The sequence below is a fragment of the Lithobates pipiens genome, unplaced genomic scaffold, assembly GCF_037356315.1.
Source record: "Lithobates pipiens isolate NorthernLeopardFrog02 unplaced genomic scaffold, aLitPip1_a1.2 Scaffold_18, whole genome shotgun sequence".
Classification (NCBI taxonomy): Eukaryota; Metazoa; Chordata; class Amphibia; order Anura; family Ranidae; genus Lithobates; species Lithobates pipiens.
In genome coordinates, this window is record NW_027507758.1 from 373,690,653 (window position 1) to 373,713,195 (window position 22,543).

Consider the following 22,543-nt stretch of genomic DNA (forward strand, 5'->3'; position numbering starts at 1 on the left):
AGGCCATCAGAGTACCCGAGTACCTGTCACCAAGCCATCACAGTACCCGAGTACCTGTCACCAGGCCATCAGAGTACCCGAGTACCTGTCACCAGGCCATCAGAGTACCCGAGTACCTGTCACCAGGCCATCAGAGTACCCGAGTACCTGTCACCAGGCCATCAGAGTACCCGAGTACCTGTCACCAGGCCATCAGAGTACCCGAGTACCTGTCACCAGGCCATCAGAGTACCCGAGTACCTGCCACCAGACCATCAGAGTACCCGAGTACCTGCCACCAGACCATCAGAGTACCCGAGTACCTGTCACCAGACCATCAGAGTACCCGAGTACCTGTCACCAGACCATCAGAGTACCCGAGTACCTGTCACCAGACCATCAGAGTACCCGAGTACCTGTCACCAGACCATCAGAGTACCCGAGTACCTGTCACCAGGCCATCAGAGTACCCGAGTACCTGTCACCAGACCATCAGAGTACCCGAGTACCTGTCACCAGACCATCAGAGTACCCGAGTACCTGTCACCAGACCATCAGAGTACCCGAGTACCTGTCACCAGGCCATCAGAGTACCCGAGTACCTGTCACCAGGCCATCAGAGTACCCGAGTACCTATTTGCAGCCCATGTCTCATAGAATATACGTTGGGGTGTTTGCTTTCCAAAATGGGGTCATTTTGTGGGTAATTTCACTGTCCTGGTGGTCCAGGACCTTCAAAAGTGTGATGGGTAGGAATGAAATGAGATGTGTCATTTATGCTCCTAGAACGCCTGAACGTACTACTTCAATGTTCGGCCTCTCTATGTGGCCAGGCTGTGTAAAAGTCCTACACATGTGGTATCGCCGTACTCGGGAGGAGTAGCAGAATGTATTTTGGGGTGTAATTTTTGCTATATACATGCTATGTGTTAGAAATATCTTATAAATTGACAATTTTGTGTAAAAAAAAAATGCGTTTTAATTTTTTTCTACATATTCCAAAAACTTCTGGAAAAAAATGAACCGTTCAAAAGACTCATTATGCCTCACAGATTATACGTTGGGGTGTTTGCTTTCCAAAATGGGGTCATTTTATGGGAAATTCCATTGTCCTGGTACTCCAGGGCCTTCAAAAGTGTAATAGGTGGTTGAGAAATGAGATGCGTAATTTTTGCTCGTAGAACGTCTGAAGGTACTACATCAATGTTAGTGCTCTGTATGTGGCCAGGCTGTGTAAAAGTCCTACACATGTGGTATCGCCGTACTCGGGAAGAGTAGCAAAATGCATTTTGGGGTGTAATTTGTTGTATGCATATGCTGTGTGTGAGAAATAACCTGATAATATGACAATTTAGTAAAAAAAAATAAAAAATCTTCATTTTGCAAAGAATTGTGGGAAAAAATGACAACTTAAAAAAACTCACCATGCTACTTACTTAATACCTTGGGATGTCTACTTTGTAAAAAGGGGTCATTTGGGGGGTATTTGTACTTTCCTGACTTGTTAGTGTCTCAAGAAATGAGGTACACCTGATGTACTGAAGGCCTGATCAGAAGTGATCAATTTTCAGTGATTGGCACCATAGTTTGTAGACTCTATAACTTTCACAAAGACCAAATAATATATACTAATGTGGGTTATTTTTACCAAAGATATGTAGCAGTATAAATTTTGGGCAAAATTTATGAAGAAAAATTACTAATTAGCAAAAATTTATGACAGAAACTAAGAAAAGGGCATTTTTTTCACAAAATTTACGTTTTATTTTATTTATAGCACAAGAAATAAAAAACCCACTAGTGATTAAATACCACTAAAAGAAAGCTCTATTTGTGTGGAAAAAAAGGACGCAAGTTTCATATGGATACAGTGTAGGATGACTGAGTAATTGTCATTCAAACTGTGATAGCGCTGAAAGCTGAAAATTGGTCTGGTCAGGAAGGGGGTGTATCTGCACTGTATTGAGGTGGTTAAAATGTACCTGCCTACTCCCAAACTGTCATTTGAAGTAAAACACATAGCTAGGTATTATTCTGCACAATTTTTTTATTGTGCATTAAAAAAATAAAATAAAATTAGACATGTTGTCTGCCAATAGAACTTAACCAAAAAGGGCATTCTATGCATCCAAAAATAAAGAAAATATACCAAATCAAACCATTATTCAACCAAAAAAATAATGTAAAAGCAATAACTCCAAGGCCAATAATAAATAACATATTATCTCCTCCGATTCCAAAACATGTCTGGTTGACGAACGGCCATTCAGAAACGAACTGAAAAGCGCTAAATGAAAAAAGCAAAAAGAAAATCACGAATCAACACTCACTAAACTTCTACTAACACGAAATTAGCAGAAGGAGGCCAAAGGGTGGCGCTAAAGAGCTGAAAAAACATGTAGTACATCTAGTACGTCACTACGTTCGTAATTGTTTGCCAACATTTGTGTGACCTTGTGTGTGCAAGACAAGTTTGAGCCAGCACCCTTCGAACAAAATTCTGTGGTTTTGTTGTCGGAAAGTCCGATCGTGTGTACAAGGCATAATAGTCCTACAAAATCAGAAATTGATGCTGGTTTGAAGCAAAAGGGTAGTCACGCCATTTAGTAGGGGCGCTTAAAATGATCAGCTTTCATTTTTTCATTCAAAACCATCTCAAAAGGAAAAAGCCGTTTGCTGAAACTAATTATAAAGTGTGGGCTGGAGATTGGCTTCAATTTATCAGTGGGTATAAATCTGCTAATACAAGGTTTCTTAATCAGGGTTTCATAGAACTCTAGCATTCTTTCAGTGTTTGCTATGGGTTCCTTGGGAAATGAGAAATGTCTGCCTCTCAGATATGTTTCTCCTGACACCATTGATCATTTTAGCTATCAAGAAGGGGGTAATTCTTCTCAATGACCAGAAGTATAAGGAGCATTCTTCCCACTGACCATCACACTAATGTATCATGAGTTGTAGTTGTAGTACTTTTTTGCAAGGGTTCCCTGAGCCTGGAAAGTTTCAACGGTTCCTCTGTGTTGAAAAGGTTTAAAAAGGCTTTCCTAATACATTACACACTCCCCTCTCCTCCAAACTGACAATGTTGCGGTCTGCTATGCCTCCTGTGATCATTCATCCAGAGTAGTGTCTTGCTAATACAGGAGAGGTGCTATTGAGTGGTGCTATTTCACCAGGTAAAAAAAAGCCAAAGGAAAAAAAATAATGCAGCCATAACATCTAAAGATTGGTAAGCTGAAATGTAATACATTTTTGGTTTTGGGTTTAAAATAGCTTTAAAGGGGTTGTAAAGGTTTGTTTTTTATTTTCTAAATAGGTTCCTTTAAGCTAGTGTATTGTTGGTTCACTTAGCTTTTCCTTCAATTTCCCTTCTAAATGTTTTCTTTTTTCTTTGTTTTCTTTGTCTGAATTTCTCACTTCCTGTTCCTCCTCAGTAAGCTGTTCAGTAAGCTGTTCTGGCTGACTAAACACCGCTCGGATGATGGTGTGAAGTTTACTGAGGAGAAACAGGAAGCAAGAAATTCAGACAAAGAAAAAAACATTTAGAAGGGAAATCGAAGGAAAAGGTAAATGAACCAACAATGCACTAGCTTAAAGGAACCCATTTAGAAAATAAAAAACAAACCTTTACAACCCCTTAACTTGACACAAGAGCAAGGTTTTAAGATTGTGGTAATCAAAAATCTACCTGTGCTGGCTGGGAAAAATGTGATAGCCAGCCTATTGGCTAGGTTGGGTAGATAACAACTCACTCTCCACTCTAAAGCATAAAAAACAGATATTTGTAAACCTTGTTCATAGGTATATCAAACATGTAACTGCTAGTGAGAGCAGTGTGTGTGGTATGCGAAAGCCTGGGTGCCAGTCTGATTGAGCGCAGTGCGTTGTGTCAAAAGCCAGGTTTCTCAAAGCTTGCAAATCGTGAGTGGTGGCAGTGTGGATATTAATGTGCAAGAGTTATTTTTGGTTGCTTCCTGTGTCTGGATTGGGGACTTTTGGGTCCAGAGGACAGTAATGCATTGGCCGTCTTTCTTCATCCCTGTACCCTCGGATCCCTGATCCATGACACCCCCCAATTATTAAAATGTGCTTGCGTGGAAAGTAAGAGAACATTTTCTAGGTAAAAGGTCTTATTGTAAAGGAAAGAGTCCTTTAGGAAACATAGAGGCTGTCATTTCTGACTCTTTCTTTACAAACATGTATTTTGGTTATGATGTTGATCTTCTGCCTTTGATACGTTTTGAGTTAGTGTTCTGAAACATGTCACAGATCATGAGCTCCAACTCTGGCTTTACTGATGACTTACAACATATTGCACCTAAAGCATCAGCATAGCAGCCAGGCAGCTAGCATTTTCATAAGGTGGTTAACAATCCTGTGAAGAACGGAACTTCGGACTCCAAAAAAAGAGCCAGTGAGAGGACAAAGGATTACTCCCCACTATTGCCTGTGGCCTCATTGCAGTTGATCCTCCATTACTGACTTACTATGCCTTGTTCTGGTCTGTATTTCTGTGGGGAGGCAGCAATCTTGGCATAGGCAGAGCTTTCCTACCTCAAGTCAGAACCTCCAGCATACAGAACAGTGCACGGTAGTGACATCACCAAATCCCACTCTGATCTCACTCTACTCAAGCAGTCACAGGCAACAGTGTCTAAGGTTTTACACTGTAGATTTACAGCTACGAGGCCTTGGAAATTCAAGGCACAAGGTATATTTTTTAGGGTACTGCTGTGGCACAATTAACATTTAACATCTAAATGTTCCCTATAACATGGATAATCTTAACTTTTTATGTTCGGGTGCAATATGACATTTTGTGTGTATAGTATAGTAAGCAATAAAAACATAACCCTATTGTCTTCAACAGTTTTGGCAGCATGAGTTCCTGACCTGGACACCAGCAAAATGTGGAGCTGTTGAGAAAATTTCTCTTCCAGTAGAATACATCTGGACACCTGACATAATAGTCTATGAATTGTATGTAGAAATTCCCTTCTGAATAAATGTTTTGCAGAGGGATGGGCTCTTGATTTAGTCCAAACCCATGCTTAGACTAAATGTTTCATGTTTGCAGGTTTGATATATTTAGCAGTGGTATTACTACCACTGCTAGATGTGACAGCTTTCCACTCAGGCTGGTCATAAGGGAAGGCAATGAGCATCATCATCCTAACAACCAGTGAGTCATCCCCATCTGGCCCATTCAGCTGTCAGTCAGCAATCCCCAGGTTACAGGTGAATTTAAACAAAGTGGTGGGATAGTGTAAAATGGCTTGGAGTCCTCCAGTAACCTCATACCAAACCTTTATCTGAGCATGCAGCTTGGAGGCCCAAAAAAGAAAGGGCAAGTGGGTTGAGCATGCTGCCTGCCCCCAATCTGAACCACACTAGGCCACATGCCCTTAACATGGGGAGGATACATAGCAGGGGGCGGGGGGGGGTTCCCTGGCAAAGCACTTTGTCTCCATGTTCATGGGACAGGAGCCTCTTCTCCACAAACATGACTGGTGGTTGCAGGGGCTTATAGAAATCTGAAGCCCCACTTAAAAATAAGAGGGCCCCAAGATACAGCCCTCCCCTCACCTTGTGAGAGAAAATTGTAAATAAACATACAGACACTTTTTGACAAGTCCTTTAAGAAAAAGAAACTCCATCATCAGTCACATTATCCAATGATGCAGATACTCATCAATCACGATGCACAGTATCTGCCAACCCCCCCCAAAAAAAGAACCTGCTGATCTGTTCAGTTCCTTTCCTCAATATGGACATGATCCTATTTTGTCAGTTATGTAATTCTAGGCACTATTAAAGTCACTGGTTCACGTTAAAGTGAATGTAAACCCTCACATATACCCAGTGAAGTGAACAGCCTCAGATGATACACAGGGATGAAACAAATCTCTCTATATAAGTTTTACTTGTATATCTGCTGCCTTTAGCTTTATATACTGTTTAGAAAGTGCACATCGTGTTAGGAGATTTTCTCTTCTTGGTTAGCACTGCAGTGATGATTGGGCATACAACCAAGACAGCTGATTGGAGGAAAGGCACACACCCCACTCCTCATAGGTAGAGACTTTCAGCTCTGTTCATTGAATCGTTCAGCTCTCTCCTAATCTATTTATAGCATCCTCCCCAACACAAAACAAGGCTGCTTTTATCACAGTTGATGGAGAATATGTCAGGATGCTGATAACAGAAGAACGGAGCAGGAGACATGTACAGGACATAGTTCTTTGAAGAGAGATAACAAAACACTGCAGATATACAGTATTTTACAAAAGTGAATACACCCTTCACATTTTTGTAAGTATTTTATTATACCTTTTAATGTGCTACAATGTAAAGTAGTGAGTGTACAGCTTGTATAACAGTGTAAATTTTCTGCCCCTTCAAAATAACCCAACGCACAGCCATTAATGTCTAAACCGCTGGCAACAAAAGTAAGTACAGAAAGTGACAACACTGAAAAAAATTACACTTTATGTACTTACTTTAGTTGCCAGCGGTTTAGACATTAATAGCTGTGTGTTGAGTTATTTTGAGGGGGCAGCAAATTTATACAGTTATACAAGCTGTTCACTCACTACTTTACATTGTAGCACATGAAAAGATATAATAAAATATTTACAAAAATGTGTGGGGTGTACTCACTTTTGTGAGGTACTGGATGTGCCCAGCTGAAATTTCATGAATCGAGTTTACATCCGCTTTAAGCATAATTTAATTCACTATACCAATACCGCCCCCCATTGAATTTTTTACATTTTCTTTTTTTGCCTTACTACATGTCCCCCATGCCATATTTTTGACAATCCCATGCCTATAAGCCTAGATTAGAAAATTACAGATTTTTAAGGTTCAGCTACTGTTGAGTTCAATAGAGTTTGAATTCTGCATCTGAAGTTCAGTATAGTTCATTGAACCAAGCCCAAACTGAGCCAGGACACATTTATATATATATCTGTGCAAGTATTAGATGTTACTGTAAATATTTTAAAAAAATAACATACATTTGTCTTTTACAGTATTGATGAGGATAAATCCCAGCGCACACCATTTGTTTATGTAAATCACACAGGGCGTATCAGATATGACAAAATGCTTCGCGTAGTCAGCTCATGCAATCTTGGGATCTTCAATTTCCCATTTGATGTTCAAAACTGCTCACTAACCTTTGGCTCTTACATGCACACAGGTAACTACAAAGGGAAGAAAAATATACCTACTGAAAAGACAGCAAAGCATTAATGCCGCATACACACGACCGGACTTTCCGGCAGAAAAGGTCAGATGGAATCATTTCATCGGATATTCCGATCGTGTGTGGGCTTCAGCAGGCATTTTTTTTCAAAAAGTTTGATGGACCTAGAAATAGAACATGTTTTACATCTTTACGACTGAATCAATTCCTATCGAGAAAAACGTTCGTCTGTATGCTAGTCTGACGGACCAAATATGACGCAAGGGCAGCTATTGGCTACTGGCTATTGAACTTCCTTTTCTAGTCCCGTTGTACATCATTTCGTTCGAAACAGACTTTAGTGTGATCGTGTGTAGGCAAGTCCATTCGGTGGGAAGACCTTCAGAGTTTATTCTGACGGAAAGTCCGGTCATGTGTACACGGCATTAGAGTACTCAAAGGCTAAAGTAGTAATTCTAGACAACTGAAAGGACATTTAGGAGCAGATCATAATGTGTATTTCTTATTCTCAGAGAAGAGTACTGATTGGAAATATGAATATCATCCAAATTTTATTTTGTTTCCTTAAAAGTAAGTCACTGATTATTGCTGTAAAACAAATATTCAAAGTGATTTAACCACTTTCTTTTCCCTAAGCAAACAATTGAGGTCCCCACCAAATTATATATTTATCTATCTAAGTATGGATTGTTTTCTGAGCCATGCGTTCATTGAACAGGTTGCTGGTATATATACAATTTGTAGCTATTAGACTTGTGCACAATGAAAAATGTAGTTTAGTTTTGATTCATTGTCATTCGTAAAATACATAATTTCGTTCTGTTATATTCGTTATATTACGTTAATACGTTTAGGATAATTTGTTATTTCTGTAGAGTGTCAATATTCATCCTACTTAATCTCGAATCATGATGAATTCATTCGTTATATGCGCTCTAATTTCGTTCGTATTCATTGAAGTTCGATATTTATGTATGTATTTATATTCGTGATAATGATTCGTAGTTTGGAAAGTTGTTTGCTTATTGAATCTTTTAACACACACAATGACAATATATCTTCTCTGCTCAAATTCAATACAACACCCTTCTCACTCAGTTCTCAGGAATGCACTTTGCCAGTAATCCAACCTCCAGCACAAAATTAATCAGCTGATTGGACTGTAAGATTTACTTTGAGTTGACCTTTTGTTTCATTAGATCTTTAACGAATTATCGAATCATGTCGAATTCATTAGTTATATCCGCTATAATTTCTTTCGTATTAGTTGAAATTCATAATTTTTTTATTTGGACATTAGGATGCATCCGAATGTCTGAAAAATGCAAAATTCAGCCGAATTTTTGATTTGTTACTAAACTAATTGCACAAGCCTAATAGCTATGATTTAGTGTCGCTAAGGTTTAGCAACAACACCCTATATTTATTGGTCCTATGTCCTTTTTGGCATGGCAACTGGATAATGTAAATATGTATAAACAATTCAATTGTTTTGATCAGCAATTGCAACAAAACACAGTGGTAATGCTTGCATTTTATCTGTTGTTACACATGCAAATGCTTCTACAATTCTGGGTCAGAGCATTACTCAGTGTGAAAGTTCCTGAATTATCCCAGCTATGCTCACAAATGCCTAGACTCTGTTATATTTCATGGAAGGATGATGCCCTTCAAACACAGAAACTTAGAGCTAAGCCTTAGCACCCTTCACCCAATTGAAAAAAAAAAAATCATAGTTGTGACAAACCAACATCCAAAGTTCTGTAATCACGTATTTTCTTTCCTACTCAGTGAGAGATGTACGGCTTGGACTGGCTCTTCCAGTAGAGCAAATTCTTCAAAACTCACTTCAGTACCTTGAGACCAGTGGAGAGTGGGAACTCCTCAGAATTGAAGGAAACCCTGATATCCTGAAATTTGGCATTGATGAATGGGATATAATCACATTCAGGGTGAGAAATGACTTTAACTGGGCTAAGTAATTATTATTTGTCTTTATAGCTTTCTGGGTCTTAATGTCAAAGTTCAAATAAAGCTTATAATATTTATATACATCCAATATATACAATTTAATTGAGGCATCTACTGTATATGCTTATGTATGCAAACAAAATGTAAGCTAAACTTAGTTTGTAATTAAGTCAGGAAATTCACCCACAAATAAAGTGGTATGATTTCTTTGTAAGTTGTATGCCTGTCTTGCCTACGTCAATTTAGGTGGTGATCAGACGTCGTCCTATCCTGTATGTGGTGAATCTGCTCGTCCCCAGTGCCTTTCTGATGTTGATTGACATCCTGAGCTTCTTCCTTCCACCACACAGCACTGACAGAGCCTCCTTTAAGATGACCTTGCTCTTGGGATACACTGTGTTTCTGCTCATTATGAATGACTTGTTACCAAGTACAGCCAATGGTACTCCACTGATTGGTAAGAATCCTCTTAGTGGATGAAACAGGTGATTGTTCTGGTGCTACACAGCCCATTTTAATGGTTTTACTTAATGTGGATTGCTCAAATTTATACACACACACAATGACTACTCACAGGTTTTACACAGCCCAGGATTAGCTACATCAGCCACATTCCTACTCACATTTAATCACCAAATACTCATTATAATTTTAAATGTCAGTGGAGGTGCAGTGGGAGTTGGAAATTCAATTGAAAGAATAATTTGCATGTCAATTGTTATATGCTTTTTTAACATGTTTGCATGAAGGTGGGTTGCAGCATGGTGCGGAGGCAATCATTTACACAGTCCAGTGCAATATAAAATCTGTATTGAAGTAATGCAGCAACAGTTCACAATAGACCCAGTGGGATAGCTACCCAGTTGGGCACACTCACTGTTTCCAAAGATGTGAATAAGTAGATTCCAGTCGAATCTACGGCATCTGTTAGGAGGGGACAGAATGCAGGCCTAGCTATCTCATGCCCAATCAGGAAGGAATCCAGAGAGATGCAACCCTAAGCTTTCCCTCCTCGTCAGGAACCTTTCTCTATCACTAGTACTGTCCCTAACAGAGAGGATACCTTTCCCTACATTGCCCACTCACAAAACATGCGCCAAACCCAGGGGGCATGGTCTTAAATAGACTCTGCCACACCTAAGATGGCCACCATAGTCACATGGTTGGCCAGCATCCAATTGGATCCCTGCCCCAGTGACTCAGGAACCCATAGAGGAACCCTGTTCTATATGACTTCCTCTCTCTCTGCTTTGCCTCGGAAGTTGAGCACCACCTGCAGTGGAGACAGCAGACTGCACCTGCCTACATACAGTATGGTTTTCATTTATTTAGGTTTGGTTAGGGATGAGCTTAAGGTTCGGCAGTGCCTACTACAGTGATTTTCAGTTTCCAGGGGGATCTTCCAGATGGTACACATGCATACTTACATTGGTCCAAGCAGTAACTGCAAAAATATATATAATATATATATATATATATATATATATATATATATATAAATACAGTACCTAAACTTCAGCTTTAACCCAGCCTATTCATTTGTTATGTTTAGGTCACTAAAAAACATTGTACAGTTGGATGGTTAAAACTGATGAGACCATAATATCATTATGTATAATATCAGAAGATGATGTATGATCTTTGTATTTCACAGGTATTTACTTTTCAGTTTGCCTGGCTTTGCTTGTGCTCAGTTTACTGGAGACAGTGATTATCACTCATGTACTGCACCGTGGAACGCTGAGTGGCTCAGTGCCAAGCTGGGTGAAACGCTTTGTCTTGGGTTTTCTATCTCAGCTAGTCTGTTACTCTGATGCATCTATCAGTGATGAAAACCCTATCACTAATAATAATATACTCCATCCTACCACTGAAAATGATGCACCAAGAATGGCGCCACCCAGTCCTTGCCATGACAAAGTTATTAACACAGGTAACGTCATCACATAATTTTAAACAAACTATCCGACTTTAATAATGTAAAGAGCAATTTTTGCATTAATCCCATAGTAGACAATTAAACATTTTCAGGAGTCATTTCAAAAGTTAAATCATTTTACTTACGGTATTACGCATTGTATAGCAATCTTTCCAAGTAATTGTTGTTTAAACTGCCACGTTAAAGTGGAACTAAACCAGGAAGCTGCCCTCTTAGCCTCTGTTCGATATCATAGTGACACACATGTGATCACATTTTAGGGGTTGAAAGTACGGTTAAGAGACAAGAAGCTGTGACAGTATAATTTAGAATATACCTTGAACGATATTGATTTAGGAAATTGGTAATTGATGGGTTTATTTCCGCTTTACATATGTGTATTTGCAACCTGTCTGGATGGCTCTTACAATGCACTGTCAATACTCACATACAGTATCTCACAAAAGTGAGTACACCCCTTTCATTTTTATAAGAATTTAATTATACCTTTTCATGTGTCAACACTGAAGAAATTACACTTTACTACAATGTAAAGTGTTAGTGTACAGCTTGAATAACGGTGTAAATTTGTCATCCCCTCAAAATAACTCAACACACGGCCATTAACTGGTTGCTGACCGCCGGCAGTCAAATGACGGGCGATTGTGCACGTGCATCCCTGTTTCTTCGGTGGCGGCGTGTCACGGAGACACCTCTCGCCACCGAAGGGGGTGAACAGCCATTGGTTATGGCTGTTTACCACGTGATCGGCCGTGATGAAGTCACCGCCGATCACAGATGGTCACACCCCGACTGTGCACGGCACATGCGCGCGATCGCGAGTCCAACAGAGTACCTGTCATAGTCCATCAGAGTATTTGAGTACCTGTCACAGTCCATCTGAGTACCTGAGTACCTGTCACAGCCCATCAGAGTACCCGAGTACCTGTCACGGCACATCAGAGTACCTGAGTACCTGTCACGGCACATCAGAGTACCTGAGTACCTGTCACGGCACATCAGAGTACCCGAGTACCTGTCACGGCCCATCAGAGTACCCGAGTACCTGTCACGGCACATCAGAGTACCCGAGTACCTGTCACGGCCCATCAGAGTACCCGAGTACCTGTCACGGTCCATCAGAGTACCCGAGTACCTGTCACGGTCCATCAGGGTACCCGAGTACCTGTCACGGTCCATCATGGTACCCGAGTACCTGTCACGGTCCATCATGGTACCCAAGTACCTGTCACGGTCCATCAGAGTACCCGAGTACCTGTCACGGTCCATCAGGGTACCCGAGTATCTGTCACGGTCCATCAGAGTACCCGAGTATTTGTCACGGTCCATCAGAGTACCCGAGTACCTGTCACGGTTCATCCGAGTACCCGAGTACCTGTCACGGTTCATCCGAGTACCCGAGTACCTGTCACAGCCCATCAAAGTACCCGAGTACCTGTCACGGTTCATTCGAGTACCCGGGTACCTGTCACAGCCCATCAGAGTACCCGAGTACCTGTCCCAGCCCATCTGAGTACCTGTCCCAGTCCATCTGAGTACCCGAGTACCTGTCACAGTTCATCTGAGTATCTGAGTACCTGTCCCAGTCCATCTAAGTACCCGTCACAGTTCATCTGAGTACCTGAGTACCTGTCACAGTTCATCTGAGTACCTGAGTACCTGTCACAGTTTATCTTAGTACCCGAGTACCTGTCACAGTCCATATGAGTACCTGTCACCGCCCTTCAGAGAACCCAAATACCAGTCACCAAGCCATCAGCGTACCTGTCACCAGGTCATCAGAGTACCCGAATACCTGTCACCAGGCCATCAGAGTACCCGAGTAAATGTCACCAGGCCATCAGAGTACCCGAGTACCTGTCACCGGGCCATCAGAGTACCCGAGTACCTGTCACCAGGCCATCAGAGTACCAGAGTACCTATCTCCAGCCCATCAGAGTACCCGAGTACCTATTTGCAGTGTCTCATAGAATATACGTTGGGGTGTTTGCTTTCCAAAATAGGGCCATTTTGTGGGCAATTTCACTGTCCTGGTGGTCCAGGACTTTCAAAAGTGTGACAGGTAGGAATGAAATGAGATGTGTCATTTATGCTGCTAGAATGCCTGAACGTACCACTTCAATGTTCGGCCTCTCTATGTGGCCAGGCTGTGTAAAAGTCCTACACACGTGGTATCGCCAAACTTGGGAGGAGTAGCAGAATGTGTTTTGGGGTGTAATTTTTGCTATATACATGCTATGTGTTAGAAATATCTTATAAATTGACAATTTTGTGTAAAAAAAAATGCATTTTAATTTTTTTCCACATATTCCAAAAACTTCTGGAAAAAAGTAACCATTCAAAAGGCTCATTATGCCTCACAGATTATACGTTGGGGTGTTTGCTTTCCAAAATGGGGTAATTTTATGGGAAATTCCATTGTCCTGGTACTCCAGGGCCTTCAAAAGTGTAATAGGTGGTTGAGAAATGAGATGCGTCATTTTTGCTCGTAGAACGTCTGAAGGTACTTCATCTATGTTGGTGCTCTGTATGTGGCCAGGCTGTGTAAAAGTCTCACACATGTGGTATCGCCATACTCGGGAAGAGTAGCAGAATGTATTTTGGGGAGTAATTTGTTGTATGCATATGCTGTATGTGAGAAATAACCTGATAATATGACAATTTTGTAAAAAAAAATAATAATAAAAAAAAATCTTCATAGTGCAAAGAATTGTGGGAAAAAATGACAACTTAAAAACAACTCACCATGCTACTTACTTAATACCTTGGAATGTCTACTTTGTAAAAAGGGGTCATTTGGGGGGTATTTGTACTTTCCTGACTTGTTAGTGTCTCAAGAAATGAGATACACCTGATGTACTGAAGGCCTGATCAGATGTGATCAATTTTCAGTGATTGGCACCATAGTTTGTAGACTGTATAACTTTCACAAAGACCAAATGATATATACTAATGTGGGTTATTTTTACCAAAGATATGTAGCAGTATACATTTTGGCCAAAATGTATGAAGAAAAATTACTAATTAGCAAAAATTTATGACAGAAACAAAGAAAAAGGCATTTTTTTCACAAAATTTACGTTTTATTTTATTTATAGCACAAAAAATAAAAAACCCACTAGTGATTAAATACCACTAAAAGAAAGCTCTATTTGTGTGGAAAAAAGGACGCAAGTTTCATATGGGTACAGTGTTGCATGACTGAGTAATTGTCATTCAAACTGTGAGAGTGCTGAAAGCTGAAAATTGGTCTGGTCAGGAAGGGGGTGTAAGTGCACTGTATTGAGGTGGTTAATGTCTAAACTGCTGGCAACAAAAGTTAGTACACCCCTAAGTGAAAATGCCCAAATTGGGCTCAAAGTGTCAATATTTTGTGTGGCCACCATTATTTTCCAGCACTGCCTTAACCTTCTTGGGCATAGAGTTCACTAGAGCTTCACAGGTTGCCACTGGAGTCCTCTTCCACTCCTCCATGACGACATCACGAAGCTGGTGGATGTTAGAGACCTTGCGCTCCTCCGCCTTCCATTTGAGGATGCTCCACAGATGCTCAATAGGGTTTAGGTCTGGAGACAGGCTTGGCCAGTCCATCACCTTTACCCTCAGTTTCTTTAGCAAGGCAGTGGTCATCTTCGAAGTGTGTTTGGAGTCGTTATCATGTTGGAATACTCCCCTGTGGCCCAGTCTCTGAAGGGAGTGATACATGCTCTGCTTCAGTATGTCACAGTACATGTTAGCATTCATGGTTCCCTCAATGAATTGTAGCTCTCCAGTGCCGACAGCACTCATGCAGCCTCAGAGCATGACACTCCTACCACCATGCTTGACTGTAAGCAAGACACACTTGTCTTTGTACTCCTCACCTGGTTGCCGCCACACACGCTTATCACCATCTGAACCAAATAAGTTTATATTGGTCTCATCAGACCACAGGACATGGTTCCAGTAATCCATGTCCTTGGTCTGCTTGTCTTCAGCAAACTGTTTGCGGGCTTTCTTTTGCATCATCTTAAGAAGAGGCTTCCTTCTGGGGCAACAGTCATGCAGACCAATTTGATGCAGTGTACGGCATATGGTCTGAGCACTGTTAGTCTGATCCTCCACCCCTTTAAGCTCTGCAGCAATGCTGGCAGCACTCATACATCTATTTCCCAAAGACAACCTCTGGATATGATGCTGAGCATGTATACTTAACTTCTTTGGTTGGCCATGGCGATGCCTGTTCTGAGTGGAACCTATCCTGTTAAACCGCTGTATGGTCTTGGCCACAGTGCTGCAGCTCAGTTTCAGGGTCTTGGCAATCTTCTTATAGCCTAGGTCATCTTTATTTAGAGCAACTATTCTTTTTTTTCAGATCCTCATAGAGTTCTTTGCCATGAGGTGCCATGTTGAACTTCCAGTGGCCATTATGAGAGAGAGAGAGAGCAATAACACCAAATTTAACACACCTGCTCCCCATTCACACCCGAGACCTTGTAACACTAATGAGTCACATGACACCAGGGAGGGAAAATGGCTAATTGGGCCCAATTTGGACATTTTCACTTAGGGGTATACTCATTTTTGTTGCCAGCCGTTTAGACATTAATGGCTGTGTTGAGTTATTTTGAGGGGGCAGCAAATTTACACTGTTGTACAAGCTGTACACTCACTACTTTACCCGGGACTTGACTCCAGCTCTCCCTGGATAAGGTTTACCTTACTGAGCTAGCCAATCACTGACAGACTGCAGACATAACACCCAACCAATCACTAGCGGCCCCGACATTCTGCCCTAACCTCCTGAGTGATAGCCAAATCCACATATCACCCTTTTGCATGGCAGTGCAGGCTCAAGGGGCAGTTCAGCTTCTTTGGGCCCCACAACAATGAATTGGCCCAGGGCAGCTGCCCCTTTCCCCCGTGTTTAATATGGGCCTGTACCAGATAGAACCGATGATGTTGACTGGCTATATGTTTAGGGTTGTTGTCCTGCTGCATAATACATTTGTAACCAACCACATGCCTCCTTGATGGCTTGGCATGATGGATGAGTATCTGCCTGTATTTCTTCGCATTGAGGAAACCATTGATTGGTTAACATTGAGGATCATAGACGCAGTGGTCGGACAAGAAAACTTAAAGGCAGCAGATGAAAGACACATCATGCTTCCCTTCAACATTGGAAGATGTCCACAGTGCCATCAGCACAGAACTGCCAGAAACTATTGGGACCCAGGTATACCCATCTATTGTTTGGAGACGTCTCACCAGAAGTGGTCTTCATGGAAGAATTGCATCCAAAGAGCCATGCCTCCAACCTGGAAACAAGGCTAATCGGCTCAACTTTGCATGGGGACATAGGAAATGGGGTGCAGAAAAATGGCAGCAGGTGCTCTGCACTGATTAGTAAAAAATTTGAAATATTTGACTGTAGCAAAAGGCAGTTTGTTTGCCAAAAAGCCTAGAGAGCGGTACAATAATAAGTGTCTTCAGGGAATAGTGAACCTCGGCGGAGGTTCCTTGCAGGTTTGGGGCTGCATTTCTGAAAATTAAGTTGGAGATTTTCTCAGGATCAATGGTGTCCTCAATGCTGAGAAATACAGGCAGATATTTATCCATCATACCATACCATCGGGGAGGCGTGTGATTGGTCCACATTTATTATGCAGCAGGACAACGCACCCAAACATACAAGCAATGTCGTTAAGAAGTATCTTCAGTGTGAAGAAGAAAAAAACATCCTGAAAGTGATGGTTTGGCCCCCACAGAGCCCTGATCTTAACATCATCAAGTCTGTCTGGGATTGTATGAATAGACAGAGAAATTTGAGGCAGCCTACATCCACAGAAGATCTGTGGTTAGTTCTCTGAGATGTCTGAAACAACCTGCCTGCCGAGTTTCTTCAAAACTGTGTGCACGAACACTGTGTACTGTACTGTGTACAGAAGAATTGATGCCGTTTTGAAGGGAAAAGGTGGTCACAACAAATTGTGATTTGATTTGGATTTCTCTTCTGTTCATTTACTTTCCATTTTGTTAATTGATAAAAACAAATTATTAACACTTCTATTTCTGAATGCATTCCTAATTTACAGCATTTTTCACATGTGCCTAAAACTTTTGCACACAAGTATATATGTCAAAGACAATATGTTTTAAACTAGGAGCAGCCATGATTGCTTTTTTTAAATAATTTTTTAATTTTTGGTAATAAATATTTATGGAGAATATTTAGACCATTAGATTATTGCAGTATATTGATATACATGTACCTCTAAAGTCCCTAGCCCATCCCTGTTGTTCATGGTATACTTAACTGCTCTGTGCAATGGTATTACACAGAATGACCCCCCCACCCGCACTCTTGGCTCCTCCTCGTTTTTGTGCACCACCATACACAGCGGGGCTCGGCCCTGACCCCGCTCCCTCTTCACATGTTTTTTTTTACAGCAGCAGGAGCTAATGGCTCCATTTCTGCATCTGTCTTTTGATTGGCAGGGAGAGAGAGGAAAGGGCCACTACAGACAGGTACAGCAATGGATTGAGTGTGGACTCAGGTAAGTGTTTGGGGGGAGGGATACAAATACTGGGTCATTTTTTACCTTAATGCAGGAAATTCATTAAGGTAAAAAATGTTTAGCGTTTACAACCTCTTTAAACTCCAAATTTTCTGCATAGAATTGACCAAACTAGACACATTTTGCAATTTGCTGCCACTTTTCAGCCACGGGAATTAGTGCTGATCACTGCATATGTAAAACTCTTCCTTGGCTTTGAGCCCCCTCACATCTCAACAGGAAGGTGAGAGATGTGGAAGCGGGAGTCTTTCCTTCCTCGTCAGGGGTCTGGGATGGGTATGCATGAAGAAAACTAATGTTGCCTCTTTTTTAACATTTTATGTGTCTGGTTACACTGGGGGACAGGTAAGGTTCCCAGTTAGTAAGGAAGAAAGTAGTCAAGTAGGTTTCACTCAAAACACCCCAAATAACCTAATAAACATTCTTGGGGCTTGGGATGTTGGTGAGTCCAGGCTATGTTTTTGTTACAATTGTGTATGGGTGAAGTTCAGAAGTATGATCAGTAGGTCTCCATTGAGAAGTTTACAATAAAAATACAAATGTTTTCTACTTTAGCCAAATAAATGTGTAAAATCAATGTGCTAAGCGGTATTAAACCTAAAACCAAAAATGTAATATATTTCAGCTTACCAATCTTTAGATGTAGTGAAAGCATTAGTTTCCTTTTTTAGGCTTTTCTTCACCTGATGATCTGGATAGTAACAAACCTCCTGTATTAGGGGTCCCCCACTTTGGATGAATGAGCACAGGGGTTACATTTGGACAGCAACACTGTCAGTCTGGGGGGAGGGGGTGTTAGATGTATGAGTAGATTTAAATACACTAACAAACAGAAGCCAAACTCCAGCTTACACTTTATAAGCAGCTACAGCAAATGTTTTCTTTCCTTTGGGATAATGGTTTTACATAACTAAATAAAGCTGATAAGTTAAAGCAGTGGTAAATGGTTTGTTTCTTCCCTGTAACTGCTGCATTTGCAGGGCAATTTGCTCTTTTGAAAAACAGACCTACTGGCTGGATCACCAGGTGAATAAAAGAAGGAAAGACAAAAAAACGATACAGTAATCACATCTAAGAATTGGTGATTGGTATGGTTGCTGTTGGGGGTAATACCACTTTAGATGAATGTTAAATTATCAAATTAAATTATTATCAAATAATAATAATTATAAGTTATCAACACAGTGAATAGTATAGTAAGCACAATGTTCTTGACAAATTATGCAATGTTGATGACTGTGCAGGCAAACCCAACTGGCAAGTGTGATCTAAAAACAGAACAAATAGCTTCCTGGCAAATGTCACCTTTACCCTTTTATAAGTATGTCCACTAATGGAGTCGCACAGAAAAAAGGGGATGAATTAGAACATCTATGAAACATGGGGCAGAGATTAGTGATGTTTTCACATTGCACTTCACCACGACCTCTCATTAGATCAGAGAGTGGGTGTCTGGCCATCATTTGGGAAACGATTAAGCCATCAAAACAAGCCATCATACTGTACTTTTCTATTATATTAAACAACGATTTCAAGGTCACTCAGATTAAATAAATTGTGTACTTTTAAAAAAAAACAAAATTTACAGACATAATGTAGACATTCAATGCCTTAAAAAAGTATTCATAACCATTGAAATGTTCCACATTTTGTCATGTTAGAACTAAAATCATAAATATATTTTATGTGATAGAGCAACACAAAGTAGCACATAATTGTGATGTAGAAGGCAAATTCTAAATGGTTCTCCACATTTTTTACAAATAAATATGTGAAAAGTGTGGCATGCATTTGTATTCAGCCCCCTTTACAATTGCCTTCAGAAGTCACCTAATTAGTAAATAGAGTCCACCTGCATGTAATTTAATCTCTGTATTAATACAGTTGTTCTTTGAAGCCCTCAGAGGTTTGTTAGAGAACCTTAGTGAACAAACAGCATCATGAAGGCCCAAAGAACACACCAGACAGGTCAGAGATAAAGTTGTAGAGAAGTTTAAAGCAGTGTTGAGGTATGAAAAAATATCCCAAGCTTTGAGAATCTCACGGAGCACTGTTCAATCCATTATCTGAAAATGGAAAGAGTATGGCACAAGTGCAAACTTACAAAGACATGGCCGTCCACCTAAACTGACAGGCCTGGCAAGGAGGGCATTCATCAGAGAAGCAGCCAAGAGGCCTGTGGTAGCTCTGGAGGAGCTGCAGAGATCCACGGCTTAGGTGGGAGAATCTGTCCACAGGATAACTATTAGTCGTGCACTCCACAAATCTGGTCTTTTTGGAAGAATGACAAGAAGAAAGCCATTGTTGAAAGAAGTCATAAGAAGTCCCGTTTGCAGTTTGCGAGAGGCCATGTAGGGGACACACAGGGTCGTCTTTAAGGCAGCGCAAAAGGGGCGAAGAAACTTTTTGCCCAGGGTTCAATCAATATTGAAGATGGCCCTGGGGACACAGCAAACATGTGGAAGAAGGTACTCTGGCCAGATGAGACTAAAATTGACCTTTTTGGCCTAAAAGCAAAACGATATGTGTGGCAGAAAACTAACGCTGCACATCACACTGATCACACCATCCCCGCCGTGAAATATGGCAGTGGCAGAATCATGTTGTGGGGATGCTTTTCTTCAGCAGGGACAGGGAAGCTGGTCAGAGTTGATTGGAAGATGGATGGAGCCAAATACAGGGCAAATCTGTTAGAGTCTGCAAAAGGCTTGATACTGGGGCAGAGGTTCACCTTCCAGCAGGACAACAACCCTAAACATACAGCCAGCGCTACAATGGAATGGTTTAGATTAATGCATATTCTTGTGTTAGAATGGACCAATATAAGTCCAGATGTAAATTCAATAAAAAATCTGTGGCAAAACTTGAAAATTGCTGTTCACAGACGTTCTCCATCCAATCTGACGGAGCTTGAGCTATTTTGCAAAGAAGAATAGGCAAACATGTCACTCTTAAGATGTGCAAAGCTGGTAGGGACAACCCCAAAAAAAATTGCAGCTGTAATTGCAGCGAAAGGTGGTTCTACAAAGTATTGACTCAGGGGGCTGAATACAAATGCATGCCACATTTTTCACATATTTATTTGTATATAATGTTGAAAACCATTTATCATTTCCTTCCACTTCACAATTATATGCTAATTATATATTATTATTATTATTATTATTATTATTAATAATAATAATTATATATTATTATTATATGTAATTATAAATTATTATTATGTGTTGCTATCACATAAAATCCCAATAAAGTACATTTTTATTTTTGGTTGTAATATGACAAAATGTGGAAAACGTCAAGGGGTATGAATACTTTTTGAAGGCATTGTACATACTGACATTATGTTGTCTGTTTCTTTCCATAGAGCACAAGGATTTCTCACTACCAGTGCTGGAACTGCTCCCACCAGAAGCTCTGTGCCCTGGTACAGAAAGGCAACTGGCACTTATCAGCCAGAATCTTCGTATGGTGAGACAAATGTTAGAAAGTAGGCATCAGCTACAGGCACATGAAGAACAGTGGGTGCAAATTGGCTATGTGTTGGACTCGCTGTTATATCGTCTTTATTTGATCTTCATTGGGTCATATGCCATTATCATCATCAGTGTGTGGTGTGTCTGGTATAACATATAAAGTCATAAAAGACCTGTGATGCAATGGACTTTTTTGCACTCTCCCCTTTCTGCTTTGTTTTCTCCTTTGGAATCTCCCTTGATTTCCACCTTTCTTTCTTTGTACTATCTTATAACATACAATATTACCTTTCTCTATGACTTGTTCTGATTCAAAGGGGTTAGTGGGCACATGGTTACTTTGACTCAAATTATATATCTAAAACGCAGTCGTATACCTTCAGTCTGTCTACCACATTTGCCTTCTTACAACTCTTGTTATACCTTATGTAAATATCTAACCTGTGTGCATTATACTTCTCTTCTCCCATGTGTTTCTGCCTTTTTATACAGTATATTGTACTGCTATATTAAAAATAATAAAAATGTATCAAAACAAAAAAAAGCATTTAATTGCAGACAACATGTAAATGCAGTCAGACAGTGGTAGATCGGCAGGCATTTTTCTGTACATACAGTCTTGTTAAAGAGATAACCAAGAGAAAATGTGCATGAATTGCAGATATGAATTGTATTTATTTATTTTATGTTATTTTTCTAAATTTTGCCCTGACATACACTTTAAAACGATTTATCTATTTTTAACAAACAGTAAATGAGCTTTAAAAACAAGCCCTCATAGACCTCTACAACTGCAGGCCCAGTGGAGTAATTCATGCCCAAATTTTACAGCAGAAGCGCTCAAGTCATTTTGTCAGACAATTCAGATAACCCTCACATCCCTCACCCCCATAGAGCACTCGCTCCATTTTTACATTGGAGATTAAGATTGTTGGATGACTGAGCTTGAGGGAGCAGGGTGAGCTGAACTGCAATAGGCTTCAAACAATTTAAAGCTTTTACTTTAAAATTTACAAGTGAATTTCTCCACAGTGCCTGCAGCTACAGAGGTAAGTAATGGCTTGTTTTCTAAGTTAATTTATTGCTTGCTATGAATATATACATTTTTCACTTTCCATAGCCTAATCACGGGATTCAGTTTCAATTTTAAAGAATTTAAGCAATTTTTTTTCCATGCAGTGGGGCTGTACTACTGCTATTTTTTATTTATGGTTGAGGTGAGCGGAGATGTACTTACCTAATATGTCAATCCTCTGAATGAAAGAACGGTCCCTGCTGCTCCTATATCCCTGCACACTAGCCATCTTGTGTGGTGGACTGTTCCTGATTGTCATCATGCCCGTGCTCTGGAGGTAAGGATGGCAGGAGCAGGCCACTGATGGACATGGGGGAACACTCCTTTCCAGAG

At 40.5% G+C, this 22,543-nt stretch overlaps 1 protein-coding gene across 1 annotated transcript in view; it reads left to right on the forward strand.

Annotated features, from left to right (window-relative positions):
- The window catches only part of LOC143986728 (5-hydroxytryptamine receptor 3A-like), a 119,229-nt gene extending 97,439 nt beyond the window's left edge, over positions 1 to 21,790 (forward strand). Inside the window, exons 5-11 of the mRNA XM_077485135.1 lie at positions 4,850 to 4,959; positions 5,057 to 5,161; positions 7,014 to 7,183; positions 8,981 to 9,141; positions 9,407 to 9,617; positions 10,815 to 11,093; positions 21,027 to 21,790. Coding sequence (XP_077341261.1) covers positions 4,850 to 4,959; positions 5,057 to 5,161; positions 7,014 to 7,183; positions 8,981 to 9,141; positions 9,407 to 9,617; positions 10,815 to 11,093; positions 21,027 to 21,295 — 1,305 coding nt within the window. The 3' untranslated portion in view covers positions 21,296 to 21,790. The remainder of the gene's footprint in view (positions 1 to 4,849; positions 4,960 to 5,056; positions 5,162 to 7,013; positions 7,184 to 8,980; positions 9,142 to 9,406; positions 9,618 to 10,814; positions 11,094 to 21,026) is intronic.
- The last annotated feature ends 753 nt before the right edge of the window (positions 21,791 to 22,543 follow it).